This window comes from Camelus ferus, chromosome 11, assembly GCF_009834535.1.
Source record: "Camelus ferus isolate YT-003-E chromosome 11, BCGSAC_Cfer_1.0, whole genome shotgun sequence".
NCBI classification, from domain to species: domain Eukaryota; kingdom Metazoa; phylum Chordata; class Mammalia; order Artiodactyla; family Camelidae; genus Camelus; species Camelus ferus.
This window is the reverse complement of record NC_045706.1, coordinates 25,985,083-26,006,605: the sequence shown is the minus strand read 5'-3', so window position 1 is coordinate 26,006,605 and position 21,523 is coordinate 25,985,083. Positions and strand designations below refer to the sequence as shown.

General features: G+C 41.6%; 2 protein-coding genes across 9 annotated transcripts in view; both read right to left on the bottom strand.

Annotated features, from left to right (window-relative positions):
- The window catches only part of DNMBP (dynamin binding protein), a 92,691-nt gene extending 84,622 nt beyond the window's left edge, over positions 1 to 8,069 (bottom strand). Inside the window, exons 1-2 of one of the 4 annotated variants that reach the window (XM_032491112.1) lie at positions 8,053 to 8,069; positions 7,829 to 7,908 (exon numbers count right to left, since the gene is read on the bottom strand). The gene's annotated coding sequence lies outside the window, so the exon portion shown is untranslated. Of the gene's footprint in view, positions 1 to 5,735; positions 5,852 to 7,634; positions 7,800 to 7,828; positions 8,026 to 8,052 lie in introns of those variants that run through there. The other 3 variants (XM_032491113.1, XM_032491111.1, XM_032491114.1) reach the window with 3 other exon arrangements.
- Positions 8,070 to 17,818: 9,749 nt separating this feature from the next.
- CPN1 (carboxypeptidase N subunit 1) overlaps positions 17,819 to 21,523 on the bottom strand; it is a 36,526-nt gene continuing 32,821 nt past the window's right edge. For all 5 annotated transcript variants that reach the window (XM_032491109.1, XM_032491110.1, XM_032491108.1 and 2 more), the window contains one exon: positions 17,819 to 20,737. In XM_032491109.1, the coding sequence (XP_032347000.1) occupies positions 20,579 to 20,737 (159 nt within the window). In that variant the 3' untranslated portion in view covers positions 17,819 to 20,578. The remainder of the gene's footprint in view (positions 20,738 to 21,523) is intronic.

Below are 21,523 nucleotides of genomic sequence, written 5' to 3'. Positions count from 1 at the left end.
AAAAGAAGAAGATGAACTTAAATATAAAACAGAAACAGACTGAGACTTAGAATACAAACTTGTGGTTTCCAGGGGGGGAGGGAGGTGGGAAGGGACAGACTGGAAGTTCGAGATTTGTAGATACTGACAGGTATATATAGAATAGATAAACAAGTTTATACTATATAGCACAGGGAAATATATACAAGATCTTGTGGTAGCTCATGGTGAAAAAGAATGTAAAAATGAATATATATATATTCATGTATGACAGGAAAATTGTGCTCTACACCAGAAATTGACACAACATTGTAAACTGACTATAACTCAATGAAATTAAAACAAAAATCAACTTCTCTCTCCCTTCCCTCCCCCAAGCTAGTCTTTGGTTCGCTGGCATTTGGGCTATGGCTTCTCCACAGTCTGATAATGAGGCTGGGCTGTCTGTACACTGACACAGCCTGTTCAAAATGTCCAATTATCAGCAAGCTGTAACCCTGCCCCTAATAAGCTAATCATATCTTTCTTGTTGCTTTTTTTCAGAGGACCAATCAAAGGAAGACAAACAAGAGCTGATGACCTAAGCCTGAAAGAGGAGGGGTGAAACAGAATTACATAGCCCAATGTTAGGTTCACTCTCCTCCTCTGCAATACATCCCGCAGCCCCACAAAAAGATCAGAGAGTGAGAGAAAAATACATAACACTTTAACAGGGGTTGGTGCTAAGAGGCAAGATTAAAGATTTGCTTTTCTGTATCTTGCAAATTTTTGACAATGAAGAGGTATAATTTTTACAATTAGAAAAAAAAAATAGCTAGTTAAAAAAAAACAAAAAACCAACCATGTGCCGAAAGAGATGGCCGTGAGAATCTACTACCGAACACCCTAGTAGTTGCTGGAGGGCTACCTGCTGAACTAACTCAATGTTTTGTGAAATGTATTTAGGTGAGATTTATACCCAGAGCAGAGACTGATCCACAGAGTAAGGAAACTATAATTTGACATATCTTATATGTACAATCATGCTGACGACTACAGTTATGCTGAATGTAGCACTCTCATTCTTCACACCAAATATTTAAATTCTGACTCTTTGCAGGAGGAAAAAGTTGATCTAATGGTCAAATAAGCTTATATTGGAATTGTGAGATGTTTATCATAAATGTATATATGTAGGATTCAGGAATACTGAAGACTTTTATAAATCTTCTTACGCTTGAAGGTTAACCTTGGCATAGGCTTACGAGTTTGGTAAGCGGCCTCCTGATGCCACCTTATTTCTTTGGAGACAAATTCTGAAAAAGTATTTGACAAGGCTTAATATCCATTTATGATGAAAATGCTCAGTAAACTAGGAATACGTAGAGGAGACCACCTTAACTCGACAAAGGTACATCTAAAACCTAAAACAAACATTATAAGAAATGGCAAACTTTAGACTCATTCTCTTTTAATATTGAGAACAAGACAAAGATGTTCACTAGCACAGCAAGTATTCTGACAAAGTCCTGGACGTTCTGGTCAGTGCTATAAAGGAAAGACAAATAAGAAGTATAAGGATGGGAAAGATGCAACAAACTATCACTATTTTCAAAGGATATGATTAACAATGGGGAGGAAAAAACCAACAGAAATGAACAGACTATTTGAATAAGACAGTAAAGCCAGGCTGTCAGATACAAGATCTATTTTCAATAATCAGTATCAATAGCCAACTGGAAAATAATAGTAATAGAAAGAAGCATGATTCACAATAGCAACAAAACTATCAAGTATTTAGAAATTAACTTAACCAAGAATATGCTCCTAGACCTTTATGGATAAAACTTTAAAGTTCTAAGGGACTTTAAAATGAGTTGATGAAGCACTTAGGGGTACTAAATGATGTCTGCAACTAACTCAAATGGGTCAGGAAAAAATGCACAGAAATGCAGAGAGGGAGTTAAAAAGCAAATATGGCAAAATGCTAACATCTGGTGAATCTAGGTGAGGGATACACAGGAGCTCTTTGTACTAATCTTAGAACACTTCTGTCAGTTTAAAGTTATTTCCAAATAAAACAAAAACCCTGAAAAAAAACGAGCTGAGTAAGTGAACACATTACATGCTCTTGAATGAAATGAGTTAATATCAAAAAGATGGCAAGCCTCTCCCAAATAATTTATAAATTCAATGTAATTCCAATAAAATCCCTCAAAAAATTTGAGGAACTTGATAAACTTATTCTAAATTTTATATGGAAAAATAATGGCCCAGGAGTAGCTAAGTAAACTTAAAAATAAAGAACAGAGATGGGGTGCTTGCTGTGCCAGTCATAAGTATATATTACAAAATTGCTGTAATAAAAGCAGAGCAATAAAAAAATAGAGCAAGAACTGACAGACTAATGGAACAGAATAGAGGTTTAGAGACAGATCGGTATATCCATGGAAATCATAGAGGAGAAAGAGGGTACCACAATGCAATGGAGGAAAGCATAGCTTTTTTGGAGATGTTATTGGAAAAACTGGTACATTAAATGGAGAGTAGTAAGGCTGGATCCCTTTCTAACATACTGTGCAATGTGGGCTTAGATGAATTAAAGAAACAGCTATGGCCTAGGGACTGCGAGGGCCTTCTTAAACAAACTCTAAAAGCATAAAATATAAGCCAAAGAATTTATTTAATTACATTGAAATTAAGAATTTTTCTTGATGAAAGAACAAAGACAAAACTAACAGATAAGACAATATCTGCAAAGTGACGATGAGTGAACATCTGTAACTGTCTTCCACAAGTCAACAGCAACAATACAGACAGCAGTTCCAACAGAAAGCAGGCAAAGATAGGAATAAGTAATTTACACGTGACACTATATAAGAGATGTTCACAATTATTAGTCATCAAAGAAATACAAAGAAAAATGACAAGGTATCCTGTGTACCTATGAGATTAGAAAAGGTGAAGAGCTGGAGGAAGCTGAGTGTTGGTTGGGACATGAGGATGTAGGAACGAACCCTTGAACACATCCGGTGGGAGAGAGACTGGTGCATTGTAGGGAGGAATCTGGCACTGTTTAATCAGATCAGGACATGCAAGCCTATGACTCAGCAATGCCCTTCTAAGTATATATCCTGCAGAAATACTACACAGCTTTATAAGTGGACAGGCATGAAGATGCTCACTGCAGCAATGTTTGTGGTGGCAGAGAGCAGGGACAACCTGAATAACAATCACACAGAGAAGAGATAAGTAAAACTGTGGTTCACATATGCAGCATGGAATATAATGCAGCATTCAAAAACAAAGAATTAGATGTACACATAAAAAGACAGGTGGATCTTAAAAACAGTATCTGGGGCAGAGGGTATAGCTCAGTGGTAGAGTGCATGCCTAGCATGCATGAGGTCCTGGGTTCAATCCCTACTACCTCCATTAAATAAAATAAATAAACCTAATTACCTTCCCACCAAAAAAAAGTTAAAAAAAAAAAAAAAAAGAAAGAAAGAAACAGTACCCAGAGGAAAGAGAAGCAAAATGAAACATAGCATTCATTACAAACTAAAATACATAATTATAAAACAAATATCCCCACTTTGCAAGATCCTATACAGATTAAAAGAAACATACGCGTTAGAATGAGCACCTTACCGGGCATGAGGTAAATAGGAGAAGGATAAGGGAATTAAAAACAAAAAGAAATCTTTTAGACTCCTTGCATGTAAAAAAGAAGAATTCAAATAACCTATGATAAAAATAAAATTAGAATTGTTTCCTTCCCCTAAGTTTCCAATTTTCCTAACAACAAAAGCAACTTTGGTTGCCAGCTCTGCTGATGAGTAACAGCTTTTCATCCTTTTTCAAGCAGGAAGGGAAAAATTTAGGGATCAGCAGAGTACTAAAGGGATCAGCGGAGAATGATCACGAAACAATGTTTTTGTTCTCGTGACCTGACAACCTGACTGAAAAGACCTGATTACGTCTTGATTAGGAGTGATTCAGCTAAAGGCAGGTTGGCGGCATCAAGTTTTCAGGTCATTTGAAACAAATTACCTTTAGACCCTAATCAAATACAGTCCTCTGGGTCCTCACAGTGATTCCACACTAACTTACAATCTAAAAATTCTAGAGCAACAGGGCACCTGGTTATTTTACAGATGAGGAACAAAGGACTGTGGTTGAGGGTCACACAGCTGGTATGAAAGGGAAGCTAATGCTCACTGCCCTTGAGCCCCTTCTGTCCATCTGGCCCTGCAGCCAGACTGATGGTGTTAAAACACAAGTCGTCATAAGCTTCTCTGTTCAAAACCCTCTACTGGCTTCCCCCTCACGCAGAACAAAGACCAAAACCCTGGCAACTGCCTCACTGCTGTGCCCCTCCCTACTCCCACCACCTCTCATCTGCTGCACTTTCCCCTCGCCTACATGGGGACCGCCTGGCCACCACGACCTCACCACCCCGCACAGATGCCAAACATGCTCCTGCATCAGGGCTTGGAATGCACTCATCCCTCCGCCTCCTGCTCACTCCCTCATTCCCCTCAAGCCTGAGGTCAAAAGCCATCTTAGTGGAGGCCTTCTTTGATGGCTTTGCGTAGAAAATATATCCTCCCTGACCCCTGCACACTTAGCCTTTTCCACTTACACCTCTTTTAAAGTTCATAGCCCTCACAACCATGTGACCACGATCCATGTACTTTTTATTTCCCATCTGTCTCCACCGCACAAGAATATCTATTGCATGAGGGCAGTTTTGTTCACAGCTGTATCCCAGCACTTAGTACAGAGCCTAGCATATACAGGTGCTCTATAGTAAATATTTGCTGAATGAATGAACAAGTCAAGACCACAACTCATGCCTTCAGACTCCTAGCACGGTACAAAGTTACATGTAAACGCCCTATCTGCTCCACCCTGCTGCTCAGCTCTTGGTGGTCACATCCTCCAAATTAGAAGACCCTACAAATCTGAAAATGGAATACTACATTTCAGCTATTCTGCCTCTATTTTACCTCCTATGGCTGACTTTTATGCATCGAGGATTAAGAACCCAACCAAAACTTAACGCCTTTGTTTGCTTAACAGCTCTTTCATCATAAAGCTGATCTGATTTTACAGCTATTTTAGACCTTTCTGCCTTTCCAGGTGAGAGACTGATAGCTTATAATTAGCTCCTAGCCAACAAGACTAAGTTACCCAATCTTGAACATTAGTTTATTCAGATGTTTTCTTAAGCAAGGCATAATAAGAAACTATTTAATAGTAATTGAATTTATGTTTAAAACTTTTCTTAAGTATTCTGAATGAATTTTAAGGATGCTTGAACTAAGACCAAACACAACTGAGAATTTCAGAGCAGGTAATCTTGTAATAATGCTGCAACATACGTAATACATTAACTGACAGAAACAACAGAATAATAAACCTAGAAAATAATTCAACCTTTATACGTGGCAAGAGGTTTGCAAGCCTCCATTTGCGTTCTAGTGTAATTGTTTTTATCATTTAAAAAAGTTTTCCAAATTTAAAAACTATCTGCAATTTGAAAAATCACTTAAGTGTCTGAAATTTGAGAAATCATTTTTTCTTATTTTAGCCCAAATGTCATAAAATGACTGGGAAGATTGAGAATAATAACACGTTTGAAGATTCACTATGCATCCTGCAGAAAGGATTTCCTTCTGAGGCACACATAAGTGGTATTACTGGCCCTGAGCGTTCCTAGATTGCAGTCTCCAAATTTAGGGAAGGTAAAAATCTAAACACATTCTACTTACCCCCTTTTCAGAACCAGAGCCTCATGAAGTCGTGCACTACGTTCTAAAAATGAATACCCACTCTCAGTTTTTAGGAGATCCTAAGTGGTGATTCAAGAGTATCATTCATCATGGTCCTTAAGAGGAAAAAAAGTAGTGTAAGTTCCATCAGTGCTTGAAAGAGCCTCTGAATTGCAATGTGGATGAAAGGAATGTGAAAGGGTCTCCACAGAGAAGAGGGGTATTCAGAAGAAAGGAACCAAAGAAGGCCCAAGAGGCAGGAAAGGCTGCAAAACAAAATAAAGAACTTGTACACATTTGAACAGATTGTCTCTGAAGATTATTATCATATCTCAGTCAAAAATTCACACAATATGAACACTGTATAAAAGACATCTTATTACATTTTCTGAGGCAGAATGTCCTTGGCTTATTGCAAAAGTTATCTGTGCACTGCACAGACCCCAATCCCAGGCCAGATTTTAGCTATTTTCCACCACACACAAAGCACTCCATTCCAGTCTCCGAATTTAGTAAATTTAACACTGAAGTCATTTGAAAAATCTCTTTTCACTTACATTAGCTCAACGCTGAAAAAGTGACTGGGAGGGCTGAGAATAATATTGAATTTGAAGGTTCACTATGCATCATGAAGAATTTTTCAAAAACCTGTTTTATCAAAATTTTGTTATTGTCATAATGAGTGACATATGTTTCAAATTAACATGTAAAATCAAGGAACTTTAAGAGCTGGGAGTCCTAGAGGTCCTTTAATTCAATAATTTAGAGAAAAACAGGTGCTGAGGGATAAACTTGCTCATCACCTGGAATCTATTCAATGCTGTGAGAGTAATAAATGCAGCATCAACTCTGAGAAACCACACCTGTGTGCTGGCAGGTACTTCACTCTTCAATATATAACTATTGATTAATGAGTCTTGAAACTTCAGCTACACAAACAGGTGGAACTAAACTATGCTCAAACCCTAAATACCACATACTGCTTCATATCACAGCATCACTGATTACAAAGTGTTTCAACACAAGATGCTCATATTATACAAAAGAATTACTGTAAAACAGACCTAAAGGCAAGTTACCAATATTACAGAAGGTTGAGTGCCCTTCATTATTATGTAAATGAGACAGACAATAAAGGATAGAGATTGCATTTAAAGTGTTTTTTTCATTTATAATTTAACTCTATAAACAAGGTCCTACTGTATAGCACAGGGAACTATATTCAGCATCTTGTAATTACCTATAATGAAAAGGAATATATATATTGTGATAGCCTATAACGAAAAAGAATATGTATATGTATAACTGAATCACTATGCTGTACACCAGAAGCACAAAAATGTAAACCAACCATACTTCAATTAAAAATAAAATTTAACTCTATACATCAAGCATTCTCCTCAGCGCCTAATTCACAACAGACATGGCCTGTCTGCAACCCCCATATTCCTCTATTCAACTGACAGCATCAACATCCTTTTCCAAGGTTACACACCACGAGAAATTGATGCCTGGTGGACATCAGTACCTGCGGCAGGAATGCAGGTGTTTAAAACTAAATTATAACCAAATTTGCATCTCTAGCCAAAAAGGTCTTACTGTTGCTTCGGAAACCATTCCCCCTTGCCTCCCTGACACTGAATCACGGACTCCTATACCGACTGGATGTGACTCTGCCAGACAGAAGTATTTTCTTCATCTGTAAAATAAGGGGGCTGGACAAATGCTGGATTCTTTTCCAGCTCTCAAATTCCGCCTCATTGCCGGAGTGGCAGGGCGGTGCAGTGAAAAGAGCTCTGGGCTTGCCTGACACCATTTAAAAAGCCCACGTCCGCATCCCTCTGACTGCTGGCCACTCGGCCTCCCCAACTCCCGGGCACCTCCCAATGTCCGACTGACCTGGACCGGAGAACTCCGACGAGGGCCCAGCGCCCCCACCGCCCCTCGGGGGCTCCCGGCCGGGACAGCGGCCGCGAAAGGGCAGGGGCGGCGCAGGCCCCGCCGCCAGGCGCCTTTCGGGGCGCGGGTCCCCTCCGCCCACCACCCCCGGACAGCGACCCTGGCTCCTGGTCCGGCCCCGCCCGGCCTCTGACCTGCTCTCCACAGACCGGCGGTCCCTCGGCGAGGCGGGCAGCTGCGGCCGCCCGTCCAGGGCCCGCTGTCACCTCCGCCCCTGGAAGAGGCGGGCGGGTCAATCCGGTGTGACTCAACGCGGCGGCCCCGCCTCCCGTCTCTCGCCTCCCGCCTCCCTCCCAGGCTTCCGCCTCTAGCGGCCCGCGCAGCTCGGGGTCGCCACGCTCCGTCCCCGCGAACCCACCCGCCTGGCGTCCGCCTCGCGCTCGCGCCCCTAGCGGCCCGCTCGGCCCCGCCCACCCCGCAACGTCAGAGGGGGCGGTGCCCCACGACCTCCACTCTGGGAAACTGAGGCAGAGGGCCGCGCCCCGCGGATTCTTCTAGTGCGGCCCCAGAGTCCGCCGCTCGCGGGGCATTCAGTGCTCTGTGCAGCTCCCGCTGATCGAAAGTTCCTTTCCTTCCTTGCTGATCCCTCACCCGCCACTCTCCCCCTCCCACCTAGCAAAAGGTCAAAATCCCATTTAGAGAAGGTCCGTTCAATTCCTGTCAGTGGTGCCGGCCTTTAAGCTTCCCTGAGGCAGTTTCCTTTATCACGTCACAAATACTTGGCGTTCACTTTGGTCTGTTCATTTTTTTTGCTGAGAAAAATCTCTCAGGACATCTTTGAGAATTTAAGAGCAAGGAATAACAGAATGCAAAAACTGGGCAGGGCCGAGAGCATGATTTTAACTCATTCCTGAATCCTTGCAGGATTCCCTTTGTGTTAATGGCCACACAGTCACACTGCACTTGGTCAGTTGCTTGAATTTCTGTACCTGATTTCTCGGATTTACCTAGGAAATGCTCAAGAAAGCAACAAGTCTATTACTGTGAATACATAACAGATAAACCTCTACAGACGGTCTCCACTTACAACTGTTGGACTTAAGGTTTTTTTCCACTTTAGACGGTGAGAAAATCGTAGGTATTCAGTAGAAACCGCACTCTGAATTTTTATCTTTTCCCCAGCTGGCAATACGCCCTATGATATTATGCGCAGCGACAGCGAGGCAGCCACAGGATCAGGAGGGTAAACCACCTACACACTTAGCAACCATTCTGTACTTATATAACCATTCTGTTTTTCACTTTCAGTACAGCATTCAATAAACTACATGCGATATCCTATAAAGTAGCGAGGGTAATTAGGTTTTTTTTTTTAATGGAGGTAACTAGGTATTGAACTTAAGACCTACTGCATGCTAATGCGCTCTGCCTCTGCCTTATTCCCTCCCTCGAATTGGACTCTTCAGTGAGTACACTAAAGTTTAAGAACCACTGCCCTAGGGCATTGTAAGGACTAAATTATCAAAAGCAAAACAGTATTCTTTCACTCCTCAACAAAGATTTGCAGTGCAACATTTGCAATGCAACAGGCATTGCGGAAGATGTCTGGGACCAAACATACAACAAGCTCTCTGCCTTCATGGAGCTCACATTCTAGAGTGAGGTGACAGAATAAATAAACAAATAGTAAGCCAAATAATTATAGGATGTGGTGAATGCTGTGAAGGAAATAAACCAGATGCTATTCTAAATTAGGTCATAGAGAATTAAACCCTAATGCCCTCAGCATCCACTGTATGTAATGAATTAACCTCTCTCCTATGCCAGGAGAATGGTACAAGTCATACACTGTCTTTGAGAGAATTGAGAACAGAATCACTGAGTTCTGTGGTTTAGATGAGGATCTGGTCTGATAAGGGCCAAAGTAAGAAGTGGAAACCTCCTTTGAATATACTGGTTGGTGGTCAGGGCAAGTCTCTGGGGATGTAATGTTTACTTGAGACCAAAATGATGAGTAAGAATCAACCATGTAAAGTGCTGAGGAAGTGCCTTTCCAGTGGAAGAAACTGCAGGTGCAAAGCCCTGAAGTGGAAAACAACTTGATCAGTTTCAGAACAGAAAAGAAGCTTGTGTGAGAAAGACCAAGTATTATGAGCTGACGTTATCAAACAAACAAGGGTGAAGATCATCCTGAGCCTGACGGACTGTGGTAATGAGTTTGCATTTCATTTTAAGTCAATGTATTGATAAATTATAAAATATCCTCACTTGAAGGGACTGAAATGAAAAGGGTCAAAAGAGAGAAATGTGTGTGGAACTTCTTCGTTAGCAATAATGACTATAGCTGTATGTGTAATATTAAAACAAAAAAGTTTAATTTCTTTTCCTGGATAATCCTCAATAAACCAAAACACAGAAGGGTACAACACTTACGCATGTTAATCTCATTGATCAAAACTATTTAGGTATGTCATCCTTTGCTCTCATGTCTGAACCTAAATCCAACCTATCAGGACACACCCAGGCGTCCACCACGGTTATGATGAACTGCATCATTAATGGTTTCCATGGCTTGGCCACAAATCAAAGCCAACTCCCTGTGGCATCCCTCTGGAACAACTTAGTGGAAGAATGTAGAAGGCATAGGTTTAGCTTTCTAAGATGTCAAAGAAGGAAGAGAGCACTTGGAAACACTATTAACTATTCATCAAAATGGTGCTGGAATGCACCGGGAGAGAAAGGAGAGGACTCCAGTTGGATGGAGGTGGGAAGGGTGAGGGAAGTCTGGAGCTCTCTTTGGGAAGGGAGGCACCCAGGATGATTTTGGAAGGAGGGTATCTGTCTAGTGGACTTGCAGTAGGGCAAGGCCAGCTCCCAGAAGAAGACAACAGAGGCCATTTGGTTCCATTTAGGAATAGACCTCAGTTGGCAAAAGTAAAGCCAATTCCCATTTTGTTCTGAATTTGGAAAAAGGACTGTATCATGTTTATCCTAAGGGTTGTTCTTTTACATTGAGGTAGAGTTTCCTAGGGGCTGCTTCTCTTCCTATCTACTTGTAAAACTTGAAATTGGTTTAATGAGGAACAGGAAATTCCTTCATAATTAGAAGTAAAAATCAAACCAGCAAACAAACAAACAAATCTGCCTTAAAATACTAATGCCTAGTTGAGGTAATATTTTGGAAAAAACTCATACTCATATGTAGCTGTCAAAATATATTTAAGTGATATTATCAGAGCTCTTCCTATTTCCATGAGGAGACAAGAAATAAAGAAGATATTTCAGGATCTGGAAGGAGATAGGGGAAAGAAAGAGAGGGGAAGCTGAAATACTGAAGACAGTTTTATAGTAAATGTTTACTGAGAACCTGGCTTACCATATATTATCTTGTTTTTTCTTGTATTAATCAGAAAATTATTTATTACCCTAAGAAATAGAACCAGGGTTCCCCCCATTTGAAAAGAATCAATAATTCTTTTAAAATAATTTATAAATTATCTCTATTTTTCTTTTCAGGTTGTCTTCATTAATGAAGAAAGAAAATCAAGCTCATCTTTTCCTTCTCTAAATAATATTGGTTGTTTTGTCTGAGCACATATCATGACAACAAGCCAGCAAGTTATTGTTATCTTTAGCTTATAAATGAGGAAGTGAGGCTCCATGGGGTTAAGCAGCTGGTCTAGTGCTTTCCACACTTTCCATACTTGAGACATCTCTATACCATTTTTTGCCATAATCTTGTCCTCTCAGAAAACCATCATAATAATTCTTGACTAAATGGCATATTATCTTTCTATTTTTAAAATATTTTTATTTAAATCCACTCACTTTATTTTTAAGGGACATTTTGTGCCACTCCCATAAATACAAAATCAGTATATGGATTGCAATTCATAGGAGGTAATCTTTAAAACAAATACAGTGAATACAGAATGGTTACTAAATTCTAATCCTGAGTCTGAGGTCTACTCTCCATTTGTTAAAAAATGAAACTAGCCAGTGTTAGAAAGTTAGCACCAAACAGAAACCTTCTTCTTGACATACTCAGAAAAATCTAAAGAAATTGTTAAGACAATAACTTTTTCACTAAGTAGTTTATTGCTTGGTCAGAGCATCAAGCAGAATTGGCTCCCAATCACTTGTATTGTCCTGAAGAATATCTTGAGTACTACTCATGATTCCTTACCCATATTTTGGGAAATACCTGATTTTCCCAAGATAACAGAGCTTGTAAAGGGCAAAGATAGAATTCAGACCACCCTCTGCCAGTTTCAAAGTCTTTCCATTGTGCAATGTGGGCTCCCCACTCGAATAGTTTCAAAACTTCATTCTGAGCTGGCCTTGTTTGTCTTCCGTATTTTGTCCTGGTGAGACCATAAGGTTTAGTGATATCATGACCTTCAGTGTCCTTCCTGAAAATGTACCAGGAACTATACATCACACTCCAGAGGAAGCCTGACTCTTGTGGTGCCTGGTGGAACTGTGCTCTTCTGATGTGATACTGTGCCTCTTTAGCACAGTCTGGGGTTTAAGCAGTTGGACGACATTGCTATCTCTGCTTGAACTGTGGTCACACTCGTGTGCCCCTACCTCCACCTCCTATACGGTATGTATCTGTTTGAAATTAGTGTAAAGTGTTTCACATAAATGAGTAATCTGACATCCTGTTGTACTAAGTCGGGTCTACATTACAGAGTAGGGGACTGAATAATAGGACGGTGATTCTCTGTCCTTTGACAGGGCTGATCTCAGTCACTTCACACGTTATTGTAAAAAGTGCCTACTTTCTTTCTTCACAGAAGGCGAGTTCACTGAAGGCAGAGACTAGTGAATTTATATTTATATCATATTGCGTAGCAAAGTGCCTGGCCCTTAGATGTATCTAATAAATGTTTGTTAAATGACTGAGTTCACTTGAGTTAAGAGTCAACAGTAAAATAAAAATGGTGCTTGAGTTTAATAAATATGTAATGTTCTTTTGTTGTTTTTGTCCATAACCATCTATTCTTCTTTATTTGGTAACAGTGTTTTGTTTTTTAAAAAATGGGAACTAACTCTTCTACATTAGTCTCCCATACCCAGCCTCTGCCTTGTGGAAGTGGGCTTAAAACCCCAGACTGACCAATCAGAGTTACCATGATAGTTTTAGGGGCAGACAAGTAACTGAATTTATGCTATTTAGAGTCAGGCCCCAAATCAATAATCTATTGCTAGGCTGGCAGAGTACCAGCTTGAAGCTGCTACTGGTCATCTAGTCTCCACATGGGAAGCATCTGTGTGAGAAGGAAGTCACCACTGAAGACAATAAAATCAAGAAGAGGAAAAAGATTCCAGCCTGCATAACTGGGGCACCTGGATCCAGCCATGTCTGAAAATCTCTTATATAAATTTTTAGTTATTTGGGCCAGTAGGCACATGAAAAAATGTTCAGTATCGCTAATTATCAGAAAAATGCAAATCAAAACTACGATGAGGTATCACACCTCACATCAGTCAGAACGGTCATCATTCAAAAGTCCACAAACGATACAAATGCTGGAGAGGGTGTGGAGAAAAGGAAACACCTCATACACTATCCGTCGACAGATGACTGCATAAAGAAGTTGTGGTATATTTATACAATGGAATACTACTCAAAGATAAAAAAAAAAAAAGAGAGAGAATAAAATAATGTCATTTGCAGCAACATGGATGGACCTAGAGATTATCATTCTAAGTGAAGTAGGCCAGAAAGAAAAAAAATACCACATAATATCACTTAAAAAATGGGAGCCATTTTTGACAATGTGGACTCTAAAAAAAAGAAAAGAAAAAAGAGGACACTAAAGAACTCATCTACAAAACAGAAACAGACTGGCAGACACAGTAAACAGTTTTACGGTTACCAGGGAAAAGGGAGTAGGAAGGGATAAATTTGGAAGTTGGAGATTTGCAGATGATAAACACTATGTATAAAAATTGGTAAAAAAAAAAAAGATTTTCTTCTGTATAGCACAGGGAACTATATTCAATATCTTGTAATAACCTTTAGTGAACAAGAATATGAGAGGGGAGGGTATAGCTCAGTGGTAGAGTGTGTACTTAGCATGCATGAGGTCCTGGATTCAATCCTCAGTACCTCCATTTAAAAAATTAATTAAAAAATATGAAAACAAATATACGTATACATATGCATGACTGGGACATTAGGCTGTACACTAGAAATTGACACATTGTAACTGACTATACTTCCATTAAAAATTTTTTTTGTTATTGGAACCACTAAAAGTCCCATCTTTAAACCACTGGTTCAGAAATACCAGTCTGAGATGAAACTTACTGTCCCAAGCAAAATGAGAAAAATAATTTCATTGATAGCACTTTTTTATTCTCAGATTGTATCTTTCCAATTTTGGGCATTAAAGTGTTTATGAGTTGATGGTGATAGTAGGTAGCAATTGTACTTTTCTACTTGCCCTTAATAGAAAACTAGAAAGTTAGCTCAAATAGAAAGTTAGCAGACACTTTATCCATCCCTCTGTCTTAGTCTGCTCTGGCTGCTATAACAAATTCCCAGAGACGGGGTAGCTTAAACAACAAATACTTACTTCTCACAGTGCTGGAGCCTGGAAGTCTGAGATCAGAGTGCCAGCAGGGCTTGGGTTCTGGTGAGGACCTGCTTCCTGGCTTGGAGCTGGCCTTCTTGTAGCCTCATATGGTGGAGAGAGAAAGGGCTAGCTCGCTTCCTCTTCCTACCAGGACAACAGTCCCATCATGGGGGCTCCCCCCTCATGACCTAATTACCTCCCAAAGCTTCCATCCCCAAATACCATCATATTAGGGCTTTAGCATATGAATTTGGGGGGACACAAACATTCAGTCCATAGCACCTTCCATTAAAAAAAATGTTATCAGTCTGCGAAATATTTGCTTATAAACTACAGTGTGTGTAAAATACTGTATTTGAATATACAAAACACTTTAATAAAGTTGTGATCCTTTTATTTCTTAGTTTATTTGTACTTCATCTGATTCCAGAAAGGATTTAAGGAAATTCTCTTGATTCCTTTGATCTAATGCCCAGGATGGAGGCTTCATTCCAAAGGCATGGGACGATCTAAAAGGAAGTCAAAGAGACCTTTCCTCCCTCCTCCTGTGGGGTAGACATGGATCCAAGTGATGATTTTATCTGCCTCCTCCCTGGGACGAGCAAGGAGAGGCAGTGTGTCCACAGAAACAGGCACCGCTCTGAAGGCTTCTCCTCAGCTGCTGGCCACCGACCTGGAAATGGCTCCAGGTTCCCTGCTTCTAGGTGAGGCCACATCCCACATGCAGCAGAGCCTGAATGGGGTAAAAGTAAGGGGTGCAGGGAATGTGTGGGAAGTGAAGAGAATGAGAGCAGAAGAAGGAAAGACCCATGAGGGGAAGGGGTGTGGGGAGGAGCATTAAGTGAGGAGGGAAGGAGTGAGAGAAAGTGAGAGGGAAGAAAGCCCCTGTACATAGTGGAATTTAGCTTTCGAGAGGAGAGAGAGAATCGCTGTTTGATTAGGCATTTGCCCAGGGGGAATGTTTACTCATGGTTTAATAGTCAGAATGAAGTTAGTGTTAAAGTTGAAGTGAAGTAATACGCTAGGCAGGAGGTGGGCATGGCGGCATGGCGGTGCAGGGTGTGTGTTGGGAGTGTGTGTATTAGACAAATCACGGTACCACACGTATGAAGAGGATGCTCCAGGCACATGAACTTTGACTTCTTCCATTCTGATGGCAGATTTGTCCTAAGCCAGGCTGTCCCACTTTCTCAATCCTTGTTTTTGAGACAGCTGGCCTTGTTAGGGGCGTTTTCTGCAGCCATGGAAAAAGTGAGTCTTATTGGCTCACATGTGACTAGACTCAATGTGATCTGGATATTATGCAGTGTCTTGGACCTATGCTGGGTTAGGCTTCTAGCATGTTAGATTATAGATCGGGAAGCTAAACACACACACATATACCCTTAGACCCAAGAGATGCAGCTGCTACAACCAGCCAGGTTCCTTCTTGCTGCAGGGTCCTTGGGCTTGCTATTCCTTCTGCCTGAAACTTTTGCTCCTATTTATAAGCCTTCCTTTTTCTTATTCTTTATATCTCAACCCAAGTATCACCTTTTCAGAGAAGTCTTCCCTAACCATCCTATTTCAAATAAACCCTCCTGGCATTTCCTCTCTCAGCACCGCTTCTCAGATACTAACTCTTTTCATGTATTTGTTTATTAACTTGTTTTATTCCTTGTCTCTCCCTCCAAACCCTCCAGTTCCAAATTGGTAGGAACCACGTCTCTCTGGTTTATTGCTGTCTTCCCAACTCTTAACACAGATAACACAGGGTCTATTTCATAAATGAGACTCAACTGTTTGTCAGATGAATGAATCAATAAATGAACTGCCCTGAATTCATATCCTGGTTCTTTCGCAGATAAAAACTTGACACCATTGTATTGGGATCTTATTGTTTTAGAACAAAATTTCAAACTGTGCAAAATTATGTTGGGCTATTTAAGAGAGCTCCTGCTTTCACTTTTCCTTCAAGTGTCCTGAAGGTGGGTAGAAGAGCTTGGAATGTTACACACTGGTTATTGATTTTGATCCTTTGGGAAGGGCAGAAGAGTCCCCATTTAAAGAACAGTTCTGTCTACAGAGTCTCTGGACACGCTTTCATTTTCTCTTGCTTTAGTGTTTGTGCCAATGGAACATGTCCACAGTCCAGTAACAAGCAATTTGGTGTAAATAATTGGGACTCTTTGAAGCAAGAAACTACAGTTCTCCAAAGGCTGAAGTCCCTGCTGTCAAGAGACACGTGCTCTTTAGAGAGAGAAAATGGGTTGACTATGCCAGCCCTCTTCTTTAAAAACGTTGGATGGTTTTGTTTTTTCCTGAGCTTTGTTTCACATACACTCATATGAGGTAGGACTATGGCAACATACCACTCAGTAGGGTAGGGTGATCACAACTATTTGTGTCTTACTGATTTATACCCTAATTTACAAAACAATTTGAGATACCTTACATATTAGTTTTGTATTCCTGTGTAACAGATTAGCATAAATGTAGAGGCTTCAAACAGCATGAATGTATTATCCCTGGTTTCTGTTGGTCAGGAGTCTGGACATGGTTTAGCTGGATCCTCTGTTCCTGTCTCACAAGGTTGCACCAGTTGTTGGCACAATCCACTTCCTTGTGGTATATGATCGTGTCCCCATTTTCTTCCTAGCTGTTGGCCGGTACCCTCTCAGCTCCTGGGGGCTGCCTCTCTTCATAGGCAGTTTCACAACCTTGCTGTCTTTCTTCCTCCCAGACCAGCAAAAGAAACTCTCTGCTTATAAAAGTCTTATCTGATTAGGTCAGGCCCACCCACAATTATCCCCTATTTGATTAACTCAGAATTGGCTGGTTTGGGATCTTGATTACATCCGCAGAGTCCTCTTGCCACACAATGGAGCGTAAGAAGGGTGGTGATATCTTATCATAGTCACAGGGCCCACCCACATGCACGGAAGGGGTTATACAAGGCAAGAGTCACGAGGAGTCATTTTAGAATTCTGCCTACCATGGCTTATAATAATAACTTTTAAAATGGATGCTCAAAACTATATCAAAGAAGGAAAACAGTGAAAGAGGAGAGAAGGAGAAAAAGATGAAAATAATCCCGGACATCATTCATGCCACAAGTACATATGCTGTGTTTATATATGCCAGGTACTGTTCTGAGTTCTGGGCAAACTAAAATGAAAAGACAAGGTGGTCACAGCTTGCCAGAGCAGGCACTTCTTCAGGAAACAGTACCAGGTCCAACAGTCATTAGGTATCATCCTGTCTGAAAACTGGAAATTCTCCTGTCTAGTCGTGTGAGGAAAATCACTGTCATGAAATCTTCAATTTGGAAGGAAAAGTGCCAGGAAGAATAAGGAACAAATGAAGAACTTCCAGCACATGAGATTTAAAAAAAAAAAAAGACAGGATAAGCTAAGTTCAACCCTCACTTCCAAACTCCCCTTTGCCCGCCTAGTCCTCACTGTCCCTGTCAGCCTCACTAGTTTATAGTCATCCAGTCTGACAAGTGATAATGCTCTGAGGAGTCCAGGGTAGGAGCTGCCTCCCCTCTTTCCTGGGTTATAAGTGTATCACCTTTCATTCCAAATGAGGTAGCTACTATCTCCATTTGTTTTTTTGTTTTTTTTTTTCAGATGAGTAACCATGATTCAGAGAAGGTAAGTGACTTGTTAATAAGGAGCAGAGCTAGGATTAAAACCCAGGTCTGTCAGAGTCCAAAATCCATGCCTTTAACTATAGTCTTCTACCTCTTTAGGAAACATCTCTCGAGGCTGGCATTTTGTGTGGAAGATTTCCTGTTTAAAATAAAATCCTAGATATAAAATAGAAAGGAGGCTGGCCAGGAAAATGCTGGACTCAAAATTGGAGGACATTCCTGCTTGTCCTGTGAATCCTGCCCTCTCTCCCCATTAGCTCTGATTTCACATCCTTCCTCCATAAGCTGTGAAAAATTTTCATACAAACATGACTAGATTCTACATTTTCCACAGTATTTTCTGTCTATACCATCACCTCTGGCTTGGATGAATTTTACTCTGGATAGACTTTAAAGTTTGGTTGAAAACCTGCAACTCCTTTAGTGCTTAAAATTCTGAGGGTGGCAGGTGGGAAGGGTCTGAATGAGAAGGCTGCAAGTCTTAAAAAGGGCAGTGAAGCCCTTAGGGGCAGACAGGAAGCCTTCTGAGTGACCGGAGGTGGACTCAGTAACTCACGAGTGGCCTGGGGTTCCCACCCCTGTTGCCCTGCCCCAGATGGGGCCACCTTCCCACCTGGCTCTCAGCGGTCTCCTGGCTGACTCAGTCCTGCCTCTGTCCCTGCCAGCTCTCAGGCTGCAGCCAGGGTGAGGGTTCTAAATTGGACTCTGCCACTCCCCTTGGTTGAACACTTCAATGGCAACTTGTTCTTCTCAGGATAAAGTCCAAACTCTGTAATATGGTCTAAAGGTCCTGCATGGTTTGGTCTCTCCCCACCTCACCAGCCTCTTTGGCCACCTCACTTAGCTTCCCCTGTGCTGAATTTCTTGCAGCTCCCTGAAGGCTTCCCTCTCCTGAGCCTCCAGACCTCGGGACTTGCAGTCTCCTCAGCCTAACTCTTGCTCCCCCATTTTTCTCCCGTGGCCAATGCCTCTCTATCTGACCTTATTACATCTCACCATAGACTTCACCAGATCTGAGATGCCTTTCCTGATCTTCCCAAGACTATGGCAGCACCCTTCCCACAGGCTCCCCACCCCCTACCTCAGGGTTCACTGAATCACAGCAATTATCACGAGGCAGTGCAATGACCCAGTTGTCTTCCCAACTAGGTCATGGCAGTCCTGAGAACACGAGCTGTATCTTATTCCTCTTTGGATTCTCTGCATTCATTGAGAGCAAGGATTCCATGAATGTCTCCTATGTGAAAGAATGAATGAATGAATGAATGAATGAATGAAAGTGTATGGCTGGGCCAGGGAAAGCACTGTGACCATACTTTGCAAACATCAGCTCTGTTCAGTGACTATGTACCTGGGAACTTGAAAACAAAGTGAAATGCAGACAACTGGAAAAATCGAGTGCATATGGCAACCTCAGGCATAAAGTCTCACTGAATCGAAAAGAGCCCTCTCAAGTAGCTCCTTCTTCATAACAATAAGAAGGGAACCAAGGAATGTGGGATTAAAATTGGGAAGAAAGAAAAAAATGTAGCAAAGGATTCTTCAACTGAAGAGAGAATTCACTTTTTACGTGGAAGAAGATATATTTTCTTCTATTTTCCTTTTGACCAGAGATTGAGAGATTGCTCAGGTAACAGAAAAATAAATCCTGTGTTAATCTTAATCTTGAGTGGCCTCCTGCAGAGGGTGGGTTGTCACAGTTAGGGCGCCTCTTGTTTTCTGGCGGGAGTGGGAATATTTGTTGAGAGCGGCTGAATTGCTCAATGTTAAGAAAGGGCTGGGTTAGTTAGAGGCTGGGGGTGGGGGGCGATGCGGGGAGGCTTACAGGGTGGGAGGCGGAGCAAGTGGGGGAAACTGGAGTCTGCCCTGTCTCACTGAGGCTGAACCCTGAAATGGGTGACAATGGGTAAAGAACCCCCACCACGCCCCGAGGACAGGGCACTCGGGAACCCCAATATACTCAATGGGAGTTTATGAACTTGTGGGCCACATGCTGTGTGATGAAAGACTGCACATCCCTTCAAAACCTTCAGTGACATCTGCTTTGCTCAATAACGCTTTTAGTACAAATGGTTTTGTTCTGGGGAACTCAGCGGGGTGGAGAGTACTGTGTATCGCTGGCACAGGGTCAGGACACAGTCCTTCCACAGGGGCATCTGCATTACACTCATACACCCAGAAAATGTTTGAAAGATACATATTGCTTAAAATTCCCATGTATGAAAATAGGCAGCAGTAGGACTAGGTGTTTGTGTGTGAAATCCTTTTCTCAGTAAGAAATTACTGACTGTTGTTGAGATGGTCCTCTGGGATTTCAGAAGAATTGGTCACCTGGTCTTGCTATGTGGATCATCTCAGCCTTTCAGCCATTCATCCAGAAGCATTCATTGGGTACCTACTATTATGCTGCAGGCTCTGTACCAGACTCCGGAGACAGAGCGACTAACCAGCCAGAAGCAGTCTCCAGATGTACTGTGGACTGGTATGGAGCCTTCTGGACCTAAACCATACCCCTAGAATCAGAAAACCTTACTAAATTTCACTGCATGTGTGTACCGCTGCATCAGAGGGTTTACCCCTGGAATAGATGGATACCATTCTGAATTGTTCTGAATGTGTTTATATTTAAATATGTCTCAGAAAAATAAAATAGAAAGAATGCCTCATCTGGTGGAGAGCAGGAACAAAGCCTTTCTAAAGTGTTGCCCCGGGCACTGTGGATTTCAGGCAGGGCCTCTCTGGGACTGCTTCATCTTCAGTTCTTTTTTCCCAGCTGCCTGGGGCTGCACTTTCTTTGGTAAGACCTTGTTTCTGTGCCCTGAGTTGGGAGCTTTCCTCTTAGGGGTTGCTTGTAGGATGCTTCTCTTGAGTTGGAAGTTAACCTGGGGGGTAAAAAAAAAAAAAAAAAAGCAGCAGCTAGGAGAGCAGAGGAGTAAGTTTTCTATTTCCTAGAATTGAAAGTGGGGGAAGACCAGCTTGGACCCTGTTTCACCACTGTTTCAGGTTCTGAGGACAAGGGACTAAGGGGACTATTACAGCAACCACCCAGAGCAGCACTGGCAGTGTAACACGGCCTTCGCTAATATTCCCCCCAAAGTGGCACATAATCACCAGTGCTACATAGGGTCTGTCTAGATGAACTTAATATACATTCTACATTCATTTTATATGTAATAAAAAAAAATGTACCTCAAACATCAAACCACGAATTTACTAATACTGTTGTTCAGGACAAGAGCTAAGGTTGATGGTGCCGTAACAATCCCCTTTATGCTGACTGTGTGACTAACAGGTGTTGTGCTCAGGCTTGTCAAAGAATGCCTCAGACCTTCAGAACTAAAGCTTCTGTCATAATTGTTTGGAAATATAGACAGTAGAGATGATACAGATTATTAGTATGAATTCGTAAAATCAAATTTTCAGGTGCATTAATGCACTGTGTCCAGCAATACATTGAAACTTCCCTTCTGGCCACAGCATGCCGAGGTAAAGAAGCGTTTGCCTGACAAGTGTGGGGTAAGCTGGCTGTGCAGGAGCTGCCGAGCCATCCCAGGAAGGGAAAGGCAAGGGCGTGGCCCAGTGTTCTAACCACACTCCCCTGAGGCAACCTTGGCTCTCAGGCCCTTGGAACAGTTTGAGCTGCTAAAGCCAGCTAGGAGTTGGAAAAC